The sequence below is a fragment of the Bactrocera latifrons genome, unplaced genomic scaffold, assembly GCF_001853355.1.
Source record: "Bactrocera latifrons isolate USDA-ARS-PBARC rearing strain unplaced genomic scaffold, ASM185335v1 scaffold_158, whole genome shotgun sequence".
Taxonomy (NCBI): Eukaryota; Metazoa; Arthropoda; class Insecta; order Diptera; family Tephritidae; genus Bactrocera; species Bactrocera latifrons.
Window position 1 is genome coordinate 558,881 of NW_017535052.1, and position 13,356 is coordinate 572,236.

The window sequence follows — 13,356 nt, forward strand, 5'->3', positions numbered from 1 at the left end:
ACAGCTTGCTATTGCCATTTTTCTAATATTCTTTACTTTTTCGCACACTTTTCCGCATTACAATCACTTATTGCTTTTAATTTCATTCTATTATTTTTTAACGTAGTTAATAATAACCGAATTTTTTGGTTAAACTTATATTGATTTTCCAAAAATACCAAAATTTCTATTAATAATTTATCTTATTCGTTTTTATTTCACTTTTTTTGCTCGTCTGTCAGGGATATTACTCGTTATTCAAGAATAGAACTTCTTTCTTTAATTCTTTAGTATCCAACACCCTAATGAGAACTTTGTCTGATGCGCAGTCCAGGAGCCTTATATAGTATATTTTTAACAAAATATCGACCATCGAACATTCTGGCATCCATGAATTTCGCTGTGTAGTTAATTCCGACAATTTATTGTCGATTCGATTTTGTTCTCGCATTCATGTTCCTCACAATACATAACTATATGAATCTAAAGTCACGTGTGATAAAATATGGAGGAAAACAAATTTAAGCATTCAATCAAAGTACCAACACAATATAAGCGCATTGCTGCTGTTTTAAAGGAGGCACTGGATCGAAAAAAATCACTTAAGTCTTTAATTTTCGAAGAAAAGCATGCAGTAAGTTCCGTAAATGGTTAATAGTTCTTAATATAATTTCACTAACGTGCATTGTTTCTTCAGCGTTTGCGAGGTATGCAAGCGATATTGAAGCAGTACATTGACAACCGAGGAGTAATTGATGAAGCAATCGCACAAACAAAGATTTTGGAAGAAAATCCTCGATTAAGTCCTGCTCTCTGCAAGATTCTTGTGACAGAGCTTATATTTGGTCGAAAAAAATTGATTGGTGAAAGTAAACCCGTTCTAACAGTTAGCCAATATCGCGAAAAGCTTGAAGCAAACTTAGGCGCTGCAGTTTATGATACCAAAAACACAAAAGGCAAGCAAATTTCTTATTGGGTGATTTAAGCAATACACTTTATAGTTGTACAATGAAAAAAGGCAAGTTGAATATGCTTGGAGATTTAAAAGATACATACCCATTGGAAAAACATCACGAAGGAAGCGAAGAAAAAGTCGTTGAAGATGGGCAGATTAAAGATGTCGCATTTTCAAATGACACTAGCGCTTTAGTATATTTGTGGTTAATAATCTTTAGTATTCTAATGTTCACATTTCCATTCATCACTTTTTATGGTGTGCGATCTTGGCTGCATGAGTCATTTGATATTTCTGAGTTTTATGTAAATTGCTGGGCAGTGCTTTCTTCAGTGCTTGTTGTAAATGTTATTATTTGTTTATACGTTTTCAAAGCAATAAGTGAGGAAAATAATAGCGACTTAGTAATGCAAAAACAAAATAAGAAAGATATTTAAATTAATAAAAAATAACTGCTTTGAAAATATTCTGAATTTTATTACTGGTTTACGTTTCTCAGTTTTGAAGCCTCGCTATGTACGTGTTAATACCAATTTGCTTAATATGGGTGATGTTTTTGAAATGTTGGCAATGGAGGAGTGGCGGAAAAAAAGTGTGGCCAGCTCTGGATCTTATAACGATTTCTTAGAAGCTATAAGAGAGCTTGAGGAAGATGAGTACATGGTTGACATGCATTTGGAGGACCTGTTGATATTCCATTCGAAGCAAAAGCATTACTGGGCTTGCCATCCTTATGTAAAGGAAAAAAAGCTCATGCTTCAAGATAAAGTAAGTACATTGAGTACAATTAATTGGATTAAAGCACAGCATGTAATTATGTTTAGGGGACCTGTCTTGTAGCAGAATTGCTACATCCACCCCCCGGCGCTTTCGTACTTGACATGTGTGCGGCTCCAGGAATGAAAACCATACATGTTTCTAATGTTATGAAAAATAAAGGAAAGATTTATGCTGTGGAGCAAAATAAAGAACGTTATAATCTGCTCCGTAATATGACCAATTTAGCAGGCTGTGAAATAGTCGATTCCATTAACGCGGATGCGCTCACAATTGGTAGTTTACAAGAGTTTCGATAGTTGACGTTTTGTGAATTAATAGTATTTAAATTGCAGATAGTAATCGCTGCCCAAATGTGGAATATATACTTGTTGATCCATCGTGCTCCGGATCTGGCATGCAAAATCGGATGTCTTTAGATCCAGATGAAAAAGATCCTGCACGTATAAAACGTCTTGCTGGATTACAGATTAAAATGCTTTCACATGCTTTAAAATCGTTCTCCAATGTAAAACGAGTCGTTTACTCTACGTGCTCCCTCTATGAAGAAGAAAACGAACAGGTTTGTATGAGTCTATATGGTAAATTTAAAAACTTCCTTAACAACGATTTCGTTAAAGGTTATTCAACGTTGCTTAGAGTTAAATCCTGAATTTAAATTGCTCAGTGGAAAGAAAGCTTTGCGCAATAAATGGAATAATGTGGGTAACTCTAACTACAAAAATATAGGAAAGAATTGTCTCTATACAAAACCAGATCAAGATCACGCCGATGGAATATTTATAGCAATATTCGAAAAGAGGCAATCTAAGGGAAATGATGAATAAATTGTATACGTAATAAACAAAAATATTATCTACAGAATACCATTTACCCAAAACTTCCTCATATTTGAACAGCTCAAGAAACTAAGTTTTATATTTTGAAAAAAGAAAAAATATATTGAAATGTTATTTGGATTATGATATTAAATATTCTCTTTCATATAGTGTGTGCAGTATATAAAAAAAATATCGAAATATTACTGTGTGGCCTCCTTAAGATGGTAGATATACGACTTTTTGCTCATACTAACTGCAAAAAGAGTCACAATAGAAACCTATCTATCTACCTCCACAAGAAATTTCATTGTTATTATTATATACATAACTGGAAAAGCACCGTTAGGTCTACCCTTTTCATTTATATACGGTTGTGTCGATAGACCAAAAACAATTTGTCAAAAGTAATTGGACCCATAACTCAAAATCAGCTCTTTTGTTTTGTATTCTTGTTTTTATGATTCAGAAATAAATATTTGATCCCGTAAAGCATTTCCAAAAATAATCAAAATGTAAACAGAAAATTCATATGAGAAACAAAAAATAACTGCTTTTGGTATTATGGATACAAACACGTCTTTAGTAAGTCCGTATCAAAAAAACCTGATTTGAATGGAATTAGGATTCGAATCAATATGATGATTGGACGCGTTTTGTAACTTCACTTTATTACATATAAATATAACATGGTTTTACATTCAATTATTTCATACTTGTGTGTGTACGTACATATGTATACTTTTCTAATAAAACAAAATATAAGTATTCCATATTCCATATAATTTAAATGCTTGCCTAAAACAAAACTCAATCGAAATTTCAAATTTTAATTGGGAAATGTACTTCACGTACTAAACTTCTTTGCGTATATACGAAAGAAACGAGCCCTGTATGTTTAGTTTTTAATTAAATAAAAAAAACTATCAGAATTCTTTAACACATAATGAGAGTGTAAATATATATAAACGTATGTATGCCTACTTTTACCGATCTTATTTGTTTGGTAGATAATTAACGAGTCTACATTTTTCAAATTACATAATAAAAATTATTAAAAATTAATTTTACCATACTGTAATATTTTTAGTAAATATGTTGAGAGTTGTGGAATATTTAGACTCTTAAATAAACTTTAAGTTCAATTTAAATTTTCATATATTATTATGTATGTCTTTTTAATATAGTTACTAAAATCGAATACGTTTCACGTGAAAATAAAATTAGAGACTTTTTATTCAAGTCGATAGAGAAGAAACAATTGTATTTCTTTTTCCATCTAAATAATCCAGGGGTTGTCATATATAAATACTTTCATCTATACGTTCATTCCTTGCTTAAAGTACAAGTTTTTTGCTAAACGTAAGGATTCTGCCTTAACTGCGTCTTCCATCGTAATAATCGGTTTTTGGGGGCAATATTTAACTGTGTGCGCCTTATCTCCGGAAGCCTTGCAAATCGGGCATATATAAGTGCGTAATTTTGGGCAAAGAACACGTCCTAGTGAATCACGTACTGCATGACTCTTCACCACAGCTTCTGGTTCGTTGTTATTTTCGCAGAATACGCAATGTTTTACTGCAGACTGTAAAATTATACAATAATTAAATTTGTTCAGGTAATTAATCTATATCTAAAAAGTAAAAAGATCGCATATAACTTACTCTCACAACCCTAATATTGACCGAAGTAATAAAAATACTAAATATTTATATATTTTATGAACATGCGTCGAATGTGATACCTTACTCTATTACCGCAGTGATTGATACTCGAATATCCTCTATGTAATTACACACATGCATACTATTAACAGTAAATATATTTTTTATATTTAAATGTTTGTCGATGATGTTAAGCAACTTTAAAATTTTGGGTGATCTGTTTGATTGGTGTTGTTGTGACGATTATGTACACACTGCTTGGAAGAAAGCAATAAAGTAACTTTCATCGAAATCACTTAGCGGTTGGTCCTGGAAAGGACCTCTTTCGACGGGTTCGGGCCATAGGGAGAGGGGTGTTAAGTGAGTTCATTGGCCATGGAAAGAGGTGATTAATGTCATACGGGAACTCACTGCATGTAGGACATGGGTTTTTATGTCTGGGGCTAGGCTATTCTGAATAAATAGAAGCGTAACCTGATACAATATCCAGAACGAAGTTGCACAAGATAAGGCACAACCGAAGACTGTTATATGGACGATATGACCGGTTTGAATCGGTAAATAATAAGTGTTTCGTTTGATAAACACATACGAACTTTAATGTTTCCAAAAGACAGAACTGAAATATACCCTTTTTAATTAGATTCATTTGTCGGTTTTACAAATAATCAAAAACAAGTTATAAAAAATAAGATTAAAATTCTTTAACTAAATATTCCTTTTACTTATATAAAAATTTACTCACAAATTTATCCAACTTCGAACCGCCAAATCTTTTTTGACTTTTCTTAATAGTTTGAGCGTTATAGGCGATATTGGCTGCAGCAGCCACAGTTGCGGCAGTAGCAGTATCGGTTATTGAAACCGCTGCAGTATTCATTTTTTGGTTCTGCAACTGGACGCCATTTTTATAATTTTGTGGTGGCGCAGACATCATCCATAAATTTGGATCAAAATAATGTTTCAAAACAGAAACATTATTATTGGTGATACATGGATAAGCCGCGCCTTTGTTGTTAGTTTCATAATTCACAGTACTAAAATTCCAATTACATTGACTACTGAAATCACTGCAAAAATATTTGTTGCTACTATTACATGACTCTAGATGAGATGTTGCCTTCAATGTTTTTCCTTCTTCAAATGAATTCGAATCGTCAGTGACATATCCATTGCAATAAAAATCATCCATTATGTCACACACTGGCGATCCTCTGCCTGAATTTAACGAATCTGTAAAAAAAAAAAATTAATACAGATAAATAAAATTGGAGTGCCTGTAAGTGTAAAAAATTCGCTTCTTATTAAATTCTTATAGTTGTATACACAGTACGTACAAAAATTACATTTTATTTTAATCTTTGTCTGTTTGTTTCGGCTAATGTATGAAACAGCTGAAGCAATTCCGATGGGAGATAGTTGTTTAATAGAGAGTAACTTGTTACTTTTTATACTCTTGCAACCTGTTGCTGCAGAGCATAATAGTTTTGTTCACCTAACGGTTATACGTATCACCTAAAACTAAGCAAGATACTATTAGGTTGTCAAAAAAAGTCTTGCGGTATTTCGAAGATGCGCCACGCTTCGGAAGGCCTGTCGTCGAAAATTGCGATAAAATCGCTGAATTGGTCTCAAGAGACCGGCATAGTAGCAGCCGTAGCATCGGTCAAGAGCTGGGCATGAGTCATCAAAAAAAATTTTATGGACAATTGAAAATTCAATAAAACTACCGCAAAACTTTTTTGACAACCTAATATACATATGTATGTATAGGGTCATATATGTATATACATATATAAATGTTCAAGATGACGAGGAAATTTGAAATCCATGTAACTGTCTCTCTGTCCGTCCGTGCGAGCTATGACTTGAGTAAAAAATGGTATTACGAGTTCGGAACCGAAAACCTATAAAGTGCCCTAAGCACTAAATTGCGCTATGAAAATGTAATTTGTACAGGAGATCGCTGTAGCAAGGTGGGCGTGGCCACTTGATTCTTTCACTTTCCAGTACACAAAGCAAGAAATAATGGCCTTCTCTATCAATGTCACTTTTGCTAAGCTCCGGAAAGTAAGTGCATATGAATGTACCCTTATTGGATGGTATTACCATCGTTCATTCGTTTTCTGGTCTTTTCTATTTGTTTTTGGGATGTCAAACACTTTGCCAGCAGAAACTTTGCTAACGATTAAAATTGTAAAAGTTAAGAAACAAACTTGTTATAAGGTTTAAATCCGCAGTTGAGACGTTCTTATTAGTGTTACAGTTAGACTCCAATTAGACAAAATATGCATAAAAGTCTATTTTAGCCAGACGGGCGCCATTGATGGCGCCTGATTTCATTTACCCGTTACCCTTAATTTATCGTTATTTCACCCGAAAAAATTAAAAATATAGCGAAATATTTATATTAATATACAGAAAGCTTACTACTGATATAGCAAAATTAATTGTTATTACCATTTCCATATTTATACGACGCTAACATTGCAAACATTTTTAGAGACTTTGATATTTCGTTTTTGTGCTGCTTTTGAGCTAAAATAGCTTCCGAGTACATTTGGGAATGCCTTTGCCGAGTCAAAGGTTCTTGGTCGATCTTATATTTTTCCTGTTTTAAATCTTTATTTTGTGCAGATAGAAATGGTGGTTTCATATCAAAATCTTCATTGTAGGCATTAAAGAATTCATAACTTTCAGCTCTTGTTATACTATTTGAAATTGTACCACCGACTGTGGAGACTGGAGTTGAGGACAATAGTTGTGATGGTGAAAATGCATACTCAGTGTTTGGAGATAATTGCGATATTGACGTTTCTGTACATGTAGGCGAAAGGTTTGGTGAGCATCTGCTTATTATGCTCGTGGTATCCAAAAAGATTTCGGACATGTAGTTTAAGTCCAACCCAAGTTCCAAAGAAGAAGCATAATCCTTCGGTAAAAGTGAAGATTTTATTACATGGATAACGGAAATTATTCCTCCACTTACCCTTCGGTTACCCATATTCAGATTTGCACCAAACATTTCCAAATTTGTTTCGTAATTTTTTTTTTTTTCTTAAACAAAATTTATCAACGATCAGCTTCGTAATATTCTACGAATTCCACTGCTTTGGTAATATAATATGTCGTAACGGTTTTTACTTCGCGACACAGGGCAATCCAAATACGTATAAACGTCGTATTCAAAATACCAGCTTATTTACTTTGTTAAGTAAATTAGTTATAAAGTTGCATTATTAAAAAATTTATCAAGTATATATTTATTTTATAACAAAATGCAATTTCTTGCAACAAAAATTTGCACCAAACATGTTGTTAATGATTGGTATGCACAAAATGGAACATATGATTTCAAAAATCAAACGATGTGAAATTATATATACGTCAGGTCAAAGCGATCATATATATACACATATATAAGAGTAAAAAATTTCATAAATACATAAATTTATTCTTACATATAATCAAATTGTTCACATAATCATTGTCAATGTGACCCCAGACATATCTGATATTATCATAACCGATTAAAGCAAGTTTATTATTGTCTAAACTGATTTTTTTATAACCTGATTGGACAACAAAAGTTTCTTTTCAATTTCTAAATAAGTTGAATAGTTAACAAATATGCGTAAAGAAGATACCTTTTTTGTGAAAGAAGAGAAAGGATTTGTTTATAATTCCAGTAACAGAAAAGACGATCTCTTCGTGCTTTCAGAAATTCCGTTAAAGTTTGTATGAGTTTCTTATGGCGCACTAACACACAACTTTTCTCGCTTTGCTTGACAATTCATACTTTAACAACGAAGTGAAGAAAGGAAATGCAAGAACAAACGCTTTGCTTTCAGTGTTCTCTCTAAATGGTGACTGTTTCTTGCCAAAGCGTTAAAAGATCAAAGTCGCCCAACATTTTGCTATATTTCGCATATAAATACATACATCCAACTTTTCTGTCAAAGGATATGTCTGACGCAAAGCGTAGCAAAATGTTATAGGTCTATGAATAACCTGTGTGTATTTAATAGAGGAAATATAAATATTTCAATGAGTTACGGTAATCGGTTACAAGTTTCTAAAAAATGTATTCCTAAGTTCCTAAAATAATGAAAACGGCATCACCGATATTAAATAAAAAAATTATGTGGCAACATGCTAGCTCAGACAGACATTCATTTTTGACATTTAAAAAGCGTGATGTTTTCTTCATGGAATGTGTTTCAACGGAATTAGTACCAAATTACATAAATTAAATTGGAGCTTAATCAAATCTTGATATACAACTCAATTTAAATTTATAGTTGTTCGAGAGTTATTAGCTATGGTAAGCTGACCCATTCATAGCAATCAGAATATGAATAATTAGATTTTCCAAACTAAGTTTAATAATTTTTAATAAATAAATATTCTTTCAAAATACATGTAGTATAAATTCTTCGCTGCATCCCGTGGTAATTACCACCGGTTCGTCCAAAGTTATAGTTACTGGCCAGGACTGCATAACCAGGTAACTGAATTTTTGTGTAGGCATATTAACATAATAATTTCTTGTTTTTGTTTCTAGCGTTGCTATTCTCAACCAAGCCGAAGACCTGGATTTTTTTCGCAGTTCATCGACAATATTAGATCAGAAATTGATAAAAATAAAGAAATGAAAGAGAATATAAAAAAGTTTCGCGAAGAAGCACAGAAATTGGAGCAGTCTGAAGCTCTTCAATCGGCTAGGCAGAAATTTAATATAGTTGAATCTGAGGCACAAAAGTCTTCAAATATTTTGAAGGAGCAATTAGGAAGTATAAAGGACAAAGTAAGTGATGTAATAGATGAAGCAAGTAAATCCGATATTGCAAAGAAAGCAACAAAATTATCTGAAGAAATTTCGAAGACGGCTAAAGGTGTAACTGAAACGATAACTGAGAAAAGTGAAAAAATTGGACAGACATCTGCTTTTCAGGCCATATCAACAACTACAGAAATTATTAAACAAGAAATAGGGTCTCAAAGCATAAATTCAAGGGTTTATCGCTCTCCTCAAAAATTGCGAAAACGCATTGAAGTCGAATATGCAAGTGATGAGCGAGTGGTTGAGCCTAATGCTGATGCAACAGGTATTAAAGGGCGAGTATTTTAATTTGAATGTTTTATATAGAAAAGCGAATATAGTAAATCCAACCATCTCTGTCCTTTAACGACTCGAATTTTTCAAACTCAAGAAAGGCATTTTATGTTGCAAATGTTACTGATTGAGAGTCGCTATGTTTTTGTTAATACCAAAACTAAAAAGTGTAATTTATCCCTAAAAAAATAATTTTTCCTAAATCTCGGAAAAAACAAGGTGTGATAAGTTATAAACACTTTGGGAAAAATTATTACAGAAATAGTGTTTTAATGATTGAGGATAAAAATCTTTTAAGTAAAACTTGAATTCGTTTTGGAACAAACTTGCGATTGACACATTTAAATTCTCTAATTATTAGTCATACGCCCTTTTCATTTTTATCGAATTGATTTTACCTTTTCTAATTAGTCAGAATAGGATCGAGATATATGTATATAATATATAGATATCATATAATAACTTACATTCAAATATAAGTTCGCAAAAATTCTACTTATACTAATATCTAATTATTCATAAATATTTGTATTTTGTTTTATTCCGTTAGGAGTCGAACTTCACAAGGATTCGAAATTCTACCAATCGTGGGAAAATTTTAAAAATAACAATGCATATGTGAATAAAGTACTTGACTGGAAACTTAAATACGACGAATCGGAGAATCCTATGATTCGCGCTTCTCGCCTCTTAACAGATAAATTTTCAGATGTTATGGGAGGACTTTTTTCGAAAACTGAGTTATCAGAAACACTTACAGAGCTATGCAAAATTGATCCAAACTTCGATCAAAAACAGTTTCTTCGCGACTGCGAGACTGATATAATACCGAACATTTTAGAAGCAATGGTGAGGGGAAATTTAGAAATCCTTAAGGATTGGTGTTTTGAAAGCACCTACAATATAATTGCAACACCTATAAACCAAGCTATTAAGTCTGGTATGTATTTGGATTCGAAAATCCTTGATATCGAAAATATAGACTTGGCGATGGGTAAAGTTATGGAACATGGGCCAGTACTTATAGTTACTTTTCAAGCGCAACAAATTATGTGTGTTCGTGATAAGAACCACGAAGTAGTGGAAGGTGACCCAGACAAGGTCATGCGAGTGAATTATGTGTGGGTCCTTTGTCGAGACCCCAACGAGTTAAATCCAAAATCAGCTTGGCGGCTTATGGAAATTTCGGCTAATAGTCAAGAACAATTTGTATAATAGGGAATTTAATGTTAACTAGCTATTAATTAGTTGCCGTTAAACATTTCTGATATTTTTATTAAGGAGATACATAATTATTGACCTAATTAAGTGTTCCATGTAGGTATTACATGTGGTTCGTGTTTTATTTTCATTTACAGAAATTTCTCTAAGTTTTTGATGAAGACATTCTGTCTCGAAACAAAAAATAAAGATAAAATTTTGTATATGAAAATATTGAACATAATATACATATGTATGGTGTAATAATAGGTTTGTCTGACATTTAAAATTCACATTGTTAAGGACGCCAAAACTTTGTACATATTAACTAATTTAGAAGATTAAAGAAAAGCTTAAACAATTTATTATAATTTTTCTTTCTAAAGGGATATCGGGTCACTTTGCTTGGAGATTTTTGTAGCTAATTTCAGTCGGAAGCAGCAATTAGAAAAAAAAAAATTATTCAACTATTGCAGCATGTGCTCTTCTTTACGAAAATACATATTTTTTGCTACAATGAAATGAAATAAGCTCATATTAGTTAGCAATGAGATTGTTTGTAGCCCTTATGACTGTACATAAATTCTTCATTTAATGAACGGACTCATTTAGTTACTTTTTGTCTCGGATATTGTAGGGTTTTAATATCTTTATGTTATATAAACTAGGCCAATTTCGTCGCATTCAGTGCGTAACTCTGAGTTTTTAGGTGTAATTTTTGTTGGTCTATGCTCCTTCACTCCTCATACGACCGCGATTACAAAATCCTCAAGTCAGCTAGCTGGCGGCACATGGGAGAAAGAACAAAGAAACATTGTCGGCCACTTACAAAGCAATCGGCCGGTTGGCCCTCAACTACGCCGCATCAATATGGTCGCGGACTTAGGACTTGTCAGAACACTGCGCTCCGAGCTACGACAATATGATTCTTCCGTATGCTCTCAGTTAAGGAGCATAATGAACTCCATCAGTTCCAGCTGGGAAATTATAGCTGCCACAACATAACAAAAAATATGGGACATTGGCATATCATCTTTACTGCTATTATCGAAGCTAGGTATATAAATGTTCCCTCTTCAAAATTTTATGGAAATTATAATCGCTTTATCATACTACGAAAATGAGAATCCAATGACTGGCATGAAATATGTTTAGACTTGGATTGAACATAACGGGGCATATCAACAAGTAAAAATTTATTGTATACTAACTGTATTGCTGTGCGGATTGCCTGTGGAGACTTATAAAAAGCAATATATGGAGTACTAATTAGTATGCCATATAGTGAAAGCAATAAGCTGTCACTTCAGCAGTTTGACATATCAGTTTTCTTTCTACGAAAATTTCGAAGAGGCAACACATCCCACTTCACAAATATACCGACGGCTGCTTCATTTCGGTAATATTAAAATTGGTAGAGCGAGTATTAAGATGGTTGTGTTAAATTATAAAAATAAAGTATATTTTCAAAATAATTAATATAGTTTTCCAAAAAATTAATATTTATCTTAATATTGTTAATTTGCGGAAACATTTTACAAAATGGATTGACGAATCGGTGAAGTCTTAAATTTAATAAACTTATAGAAGCATAAATCAAAATATCATTATAATTTATTATTTTAATTTGTATATAAAATTTATGCCATAATTATCATAGTCCGAAAATATAAAACCTTTTTTTACAAAAAATACATTTGTAGAAAAAAGTATATTTCTCTTTTTTTATTTCCCATATAAATTTTTTTCATCCATATAAAACTTTAACCAGTTGAAGAGCTCAAAACATGCGGTACATCAGCTCGAACCTACCTACCTGTCGCCATTTCGCAAATGATGTTGTGATGATAACAAATGCCCACACAGATTTGGCAATCTCAATAGCAATAGATTTGACAGTTAGTACGCCATAAATTTTTGTCTGTCGAGACACCTCGTTAAAAGTATACGAGGAACAAATTGTCGCAATCCTTATTTCTATCAATATTGGCCCCTAATTTTAACTTTATCTATTTATCAAATTTAATAAAGCTTTCCTTGGTTTTATTCATTTCGCTGTTTTGACTTATAATTGCATAACATTGTACAACACTACATGAGAAAATTTTGCATAAAAATTTCAATTCTCATAAAAGGTAAACTTAACAAATTTGTTAATTAAGCGAAGATATGTGAAAATATAGCTTTTACTTTAACAAACTTTTATAATTTGGATATTCCTAAAAGTGTAGTGTTAAGTTACCCTATGATAATGTACTAAAAAAATTGTAAATTAAGCCAAAGATATGAGAAGTTATAGCTTTTACTTCAATAAAATGCTACAATTTAGATTTTTCTAAAAATTTTTTTTTTTAGGTACGTATGTATGTATTACCCTACGAATGTGTACTAAAAGAATTTCCTTTAATATATTGGGTGTTTTTTTTGTGCGAGTGGGACAAATATTGTCGACACCAAATTTTCCCACGCTCGGAGGAATTTTCCCACGATGTAACATATGGCTTACACACTCGCTCACTAATAATCGGAGCAGCATGCCGATTGCAGCGCAGCAGCCGTCAAAGTGTGCAGAATTCACATAACGTAATTAAAGAAAGGAACCAAAAAACTTTCTTCTATGAGATAAACCTCTCTTAATAAATCCCTGTTTAAATGATGCTTATGGCTGCTACACCATACATATAGATACGCCTTTTTAGAGTTCGAGGTTTTTATGTTGACAGCAGAGAATGTATAATCATATTGCACATACATTCATTCATTCATACATATGTATATATTAAATTCTCTGCTGCATTCCCTGCGTCGTTCATTTGTCCGCTCGTACAATTCTTCTTTGCTGTCGTT

At 32.5% G+C, this 13,356-nt stretch overlaps 4 protein-coding genes across 4 annotated transcripts; 3 read left to right on the top strand and 1 right to left on the bottom strand.

The window, feature by feature from the left end:
• Positions 1–363: 363 nt before the first annotated feature.
• LOC108966261 (probable 28S rRNA (cytosine-C(5))-methyltransferase) lies at positions 364–2,697 on the top strand. The gene is made up of 6 exons (XM_018929044.1): positions 364–613; positions 677–935; positions 1,434–1,702; positions 1,759–1,987; positions 2,047–2,273; positions 2,332–2,697. The coding sequence occupies exons 1-6, from the start codon at positions 485–487 to the stop codon at positions 2,536–2,538; spliced, it is 1,320 nt and encodes a 439-aa protein (XP_018784589.1). The 5' UTR covers positions 364–484; the 3' UTR covers positions 2,539–2,697.
• Positions 892–1,398, top strand: LOC108966265. The gene has a single exon (XM_018929050.1). It carries the CDS (start codon positions 988–990, stop codon positions 1,369–1,371), a length of 384 nt encoding a protein of 127 aa, XP_018784595.1. The 5' UTR covers positions 892–987; the 3' UTR covers positions 1,372–1,398.
• A 453-nt stretch (positions 2,698–3,150) lies between the features above and the next one.
• LOC108966263 (protein nanos) lies at positions 3,151–7,315 on the bottom strand. Its single transcript, XM_018929046.1, has 4 exons — positions 7,183–7,315; positions 6,654–7,125; positions 4,939–5,426; positions 3,151–4,114 (listed from the first exon to the last, which is right to left on the bottom strand). Exons 1-4 carry the CDS (start codon positions 7,216–7,218, stop codon positions 3,848–3,850), a joined length of 1,263 nt encoding a protein of 420 aa, XP_018784591.1. The 5' UTR covers positions 7,219–7,315; the 3' UTR covers positions 3,151–3,847.
• A 1,074-nt stretch (positions 7,316–8,389) lies between these two features.
• On the top strand, positions 8,390–10,874 carry LOC108966262 (mitochondrial import inner membrane translocase subunit TIM44). Its single transcript, XM_018929045.1, has 4 exons — positions 8,390–8,517; positions 8,620–8,700; positions 8,758–9,301; positions 9,860–10,874. Exons 1-4 carry the CDS (start codon positions 8,515–8,517, stop codon positions 10,522–10,524), a joined length of 1,293 nt encoding a protein of 430 aa, XP_018784590.1. The 5' UTR covers positions 8,390–8,514; the 3' UTR covers positions 10,525–10,874.
• Positions 10,875–13,356: the final 2,482 nt, after the last annotated feature.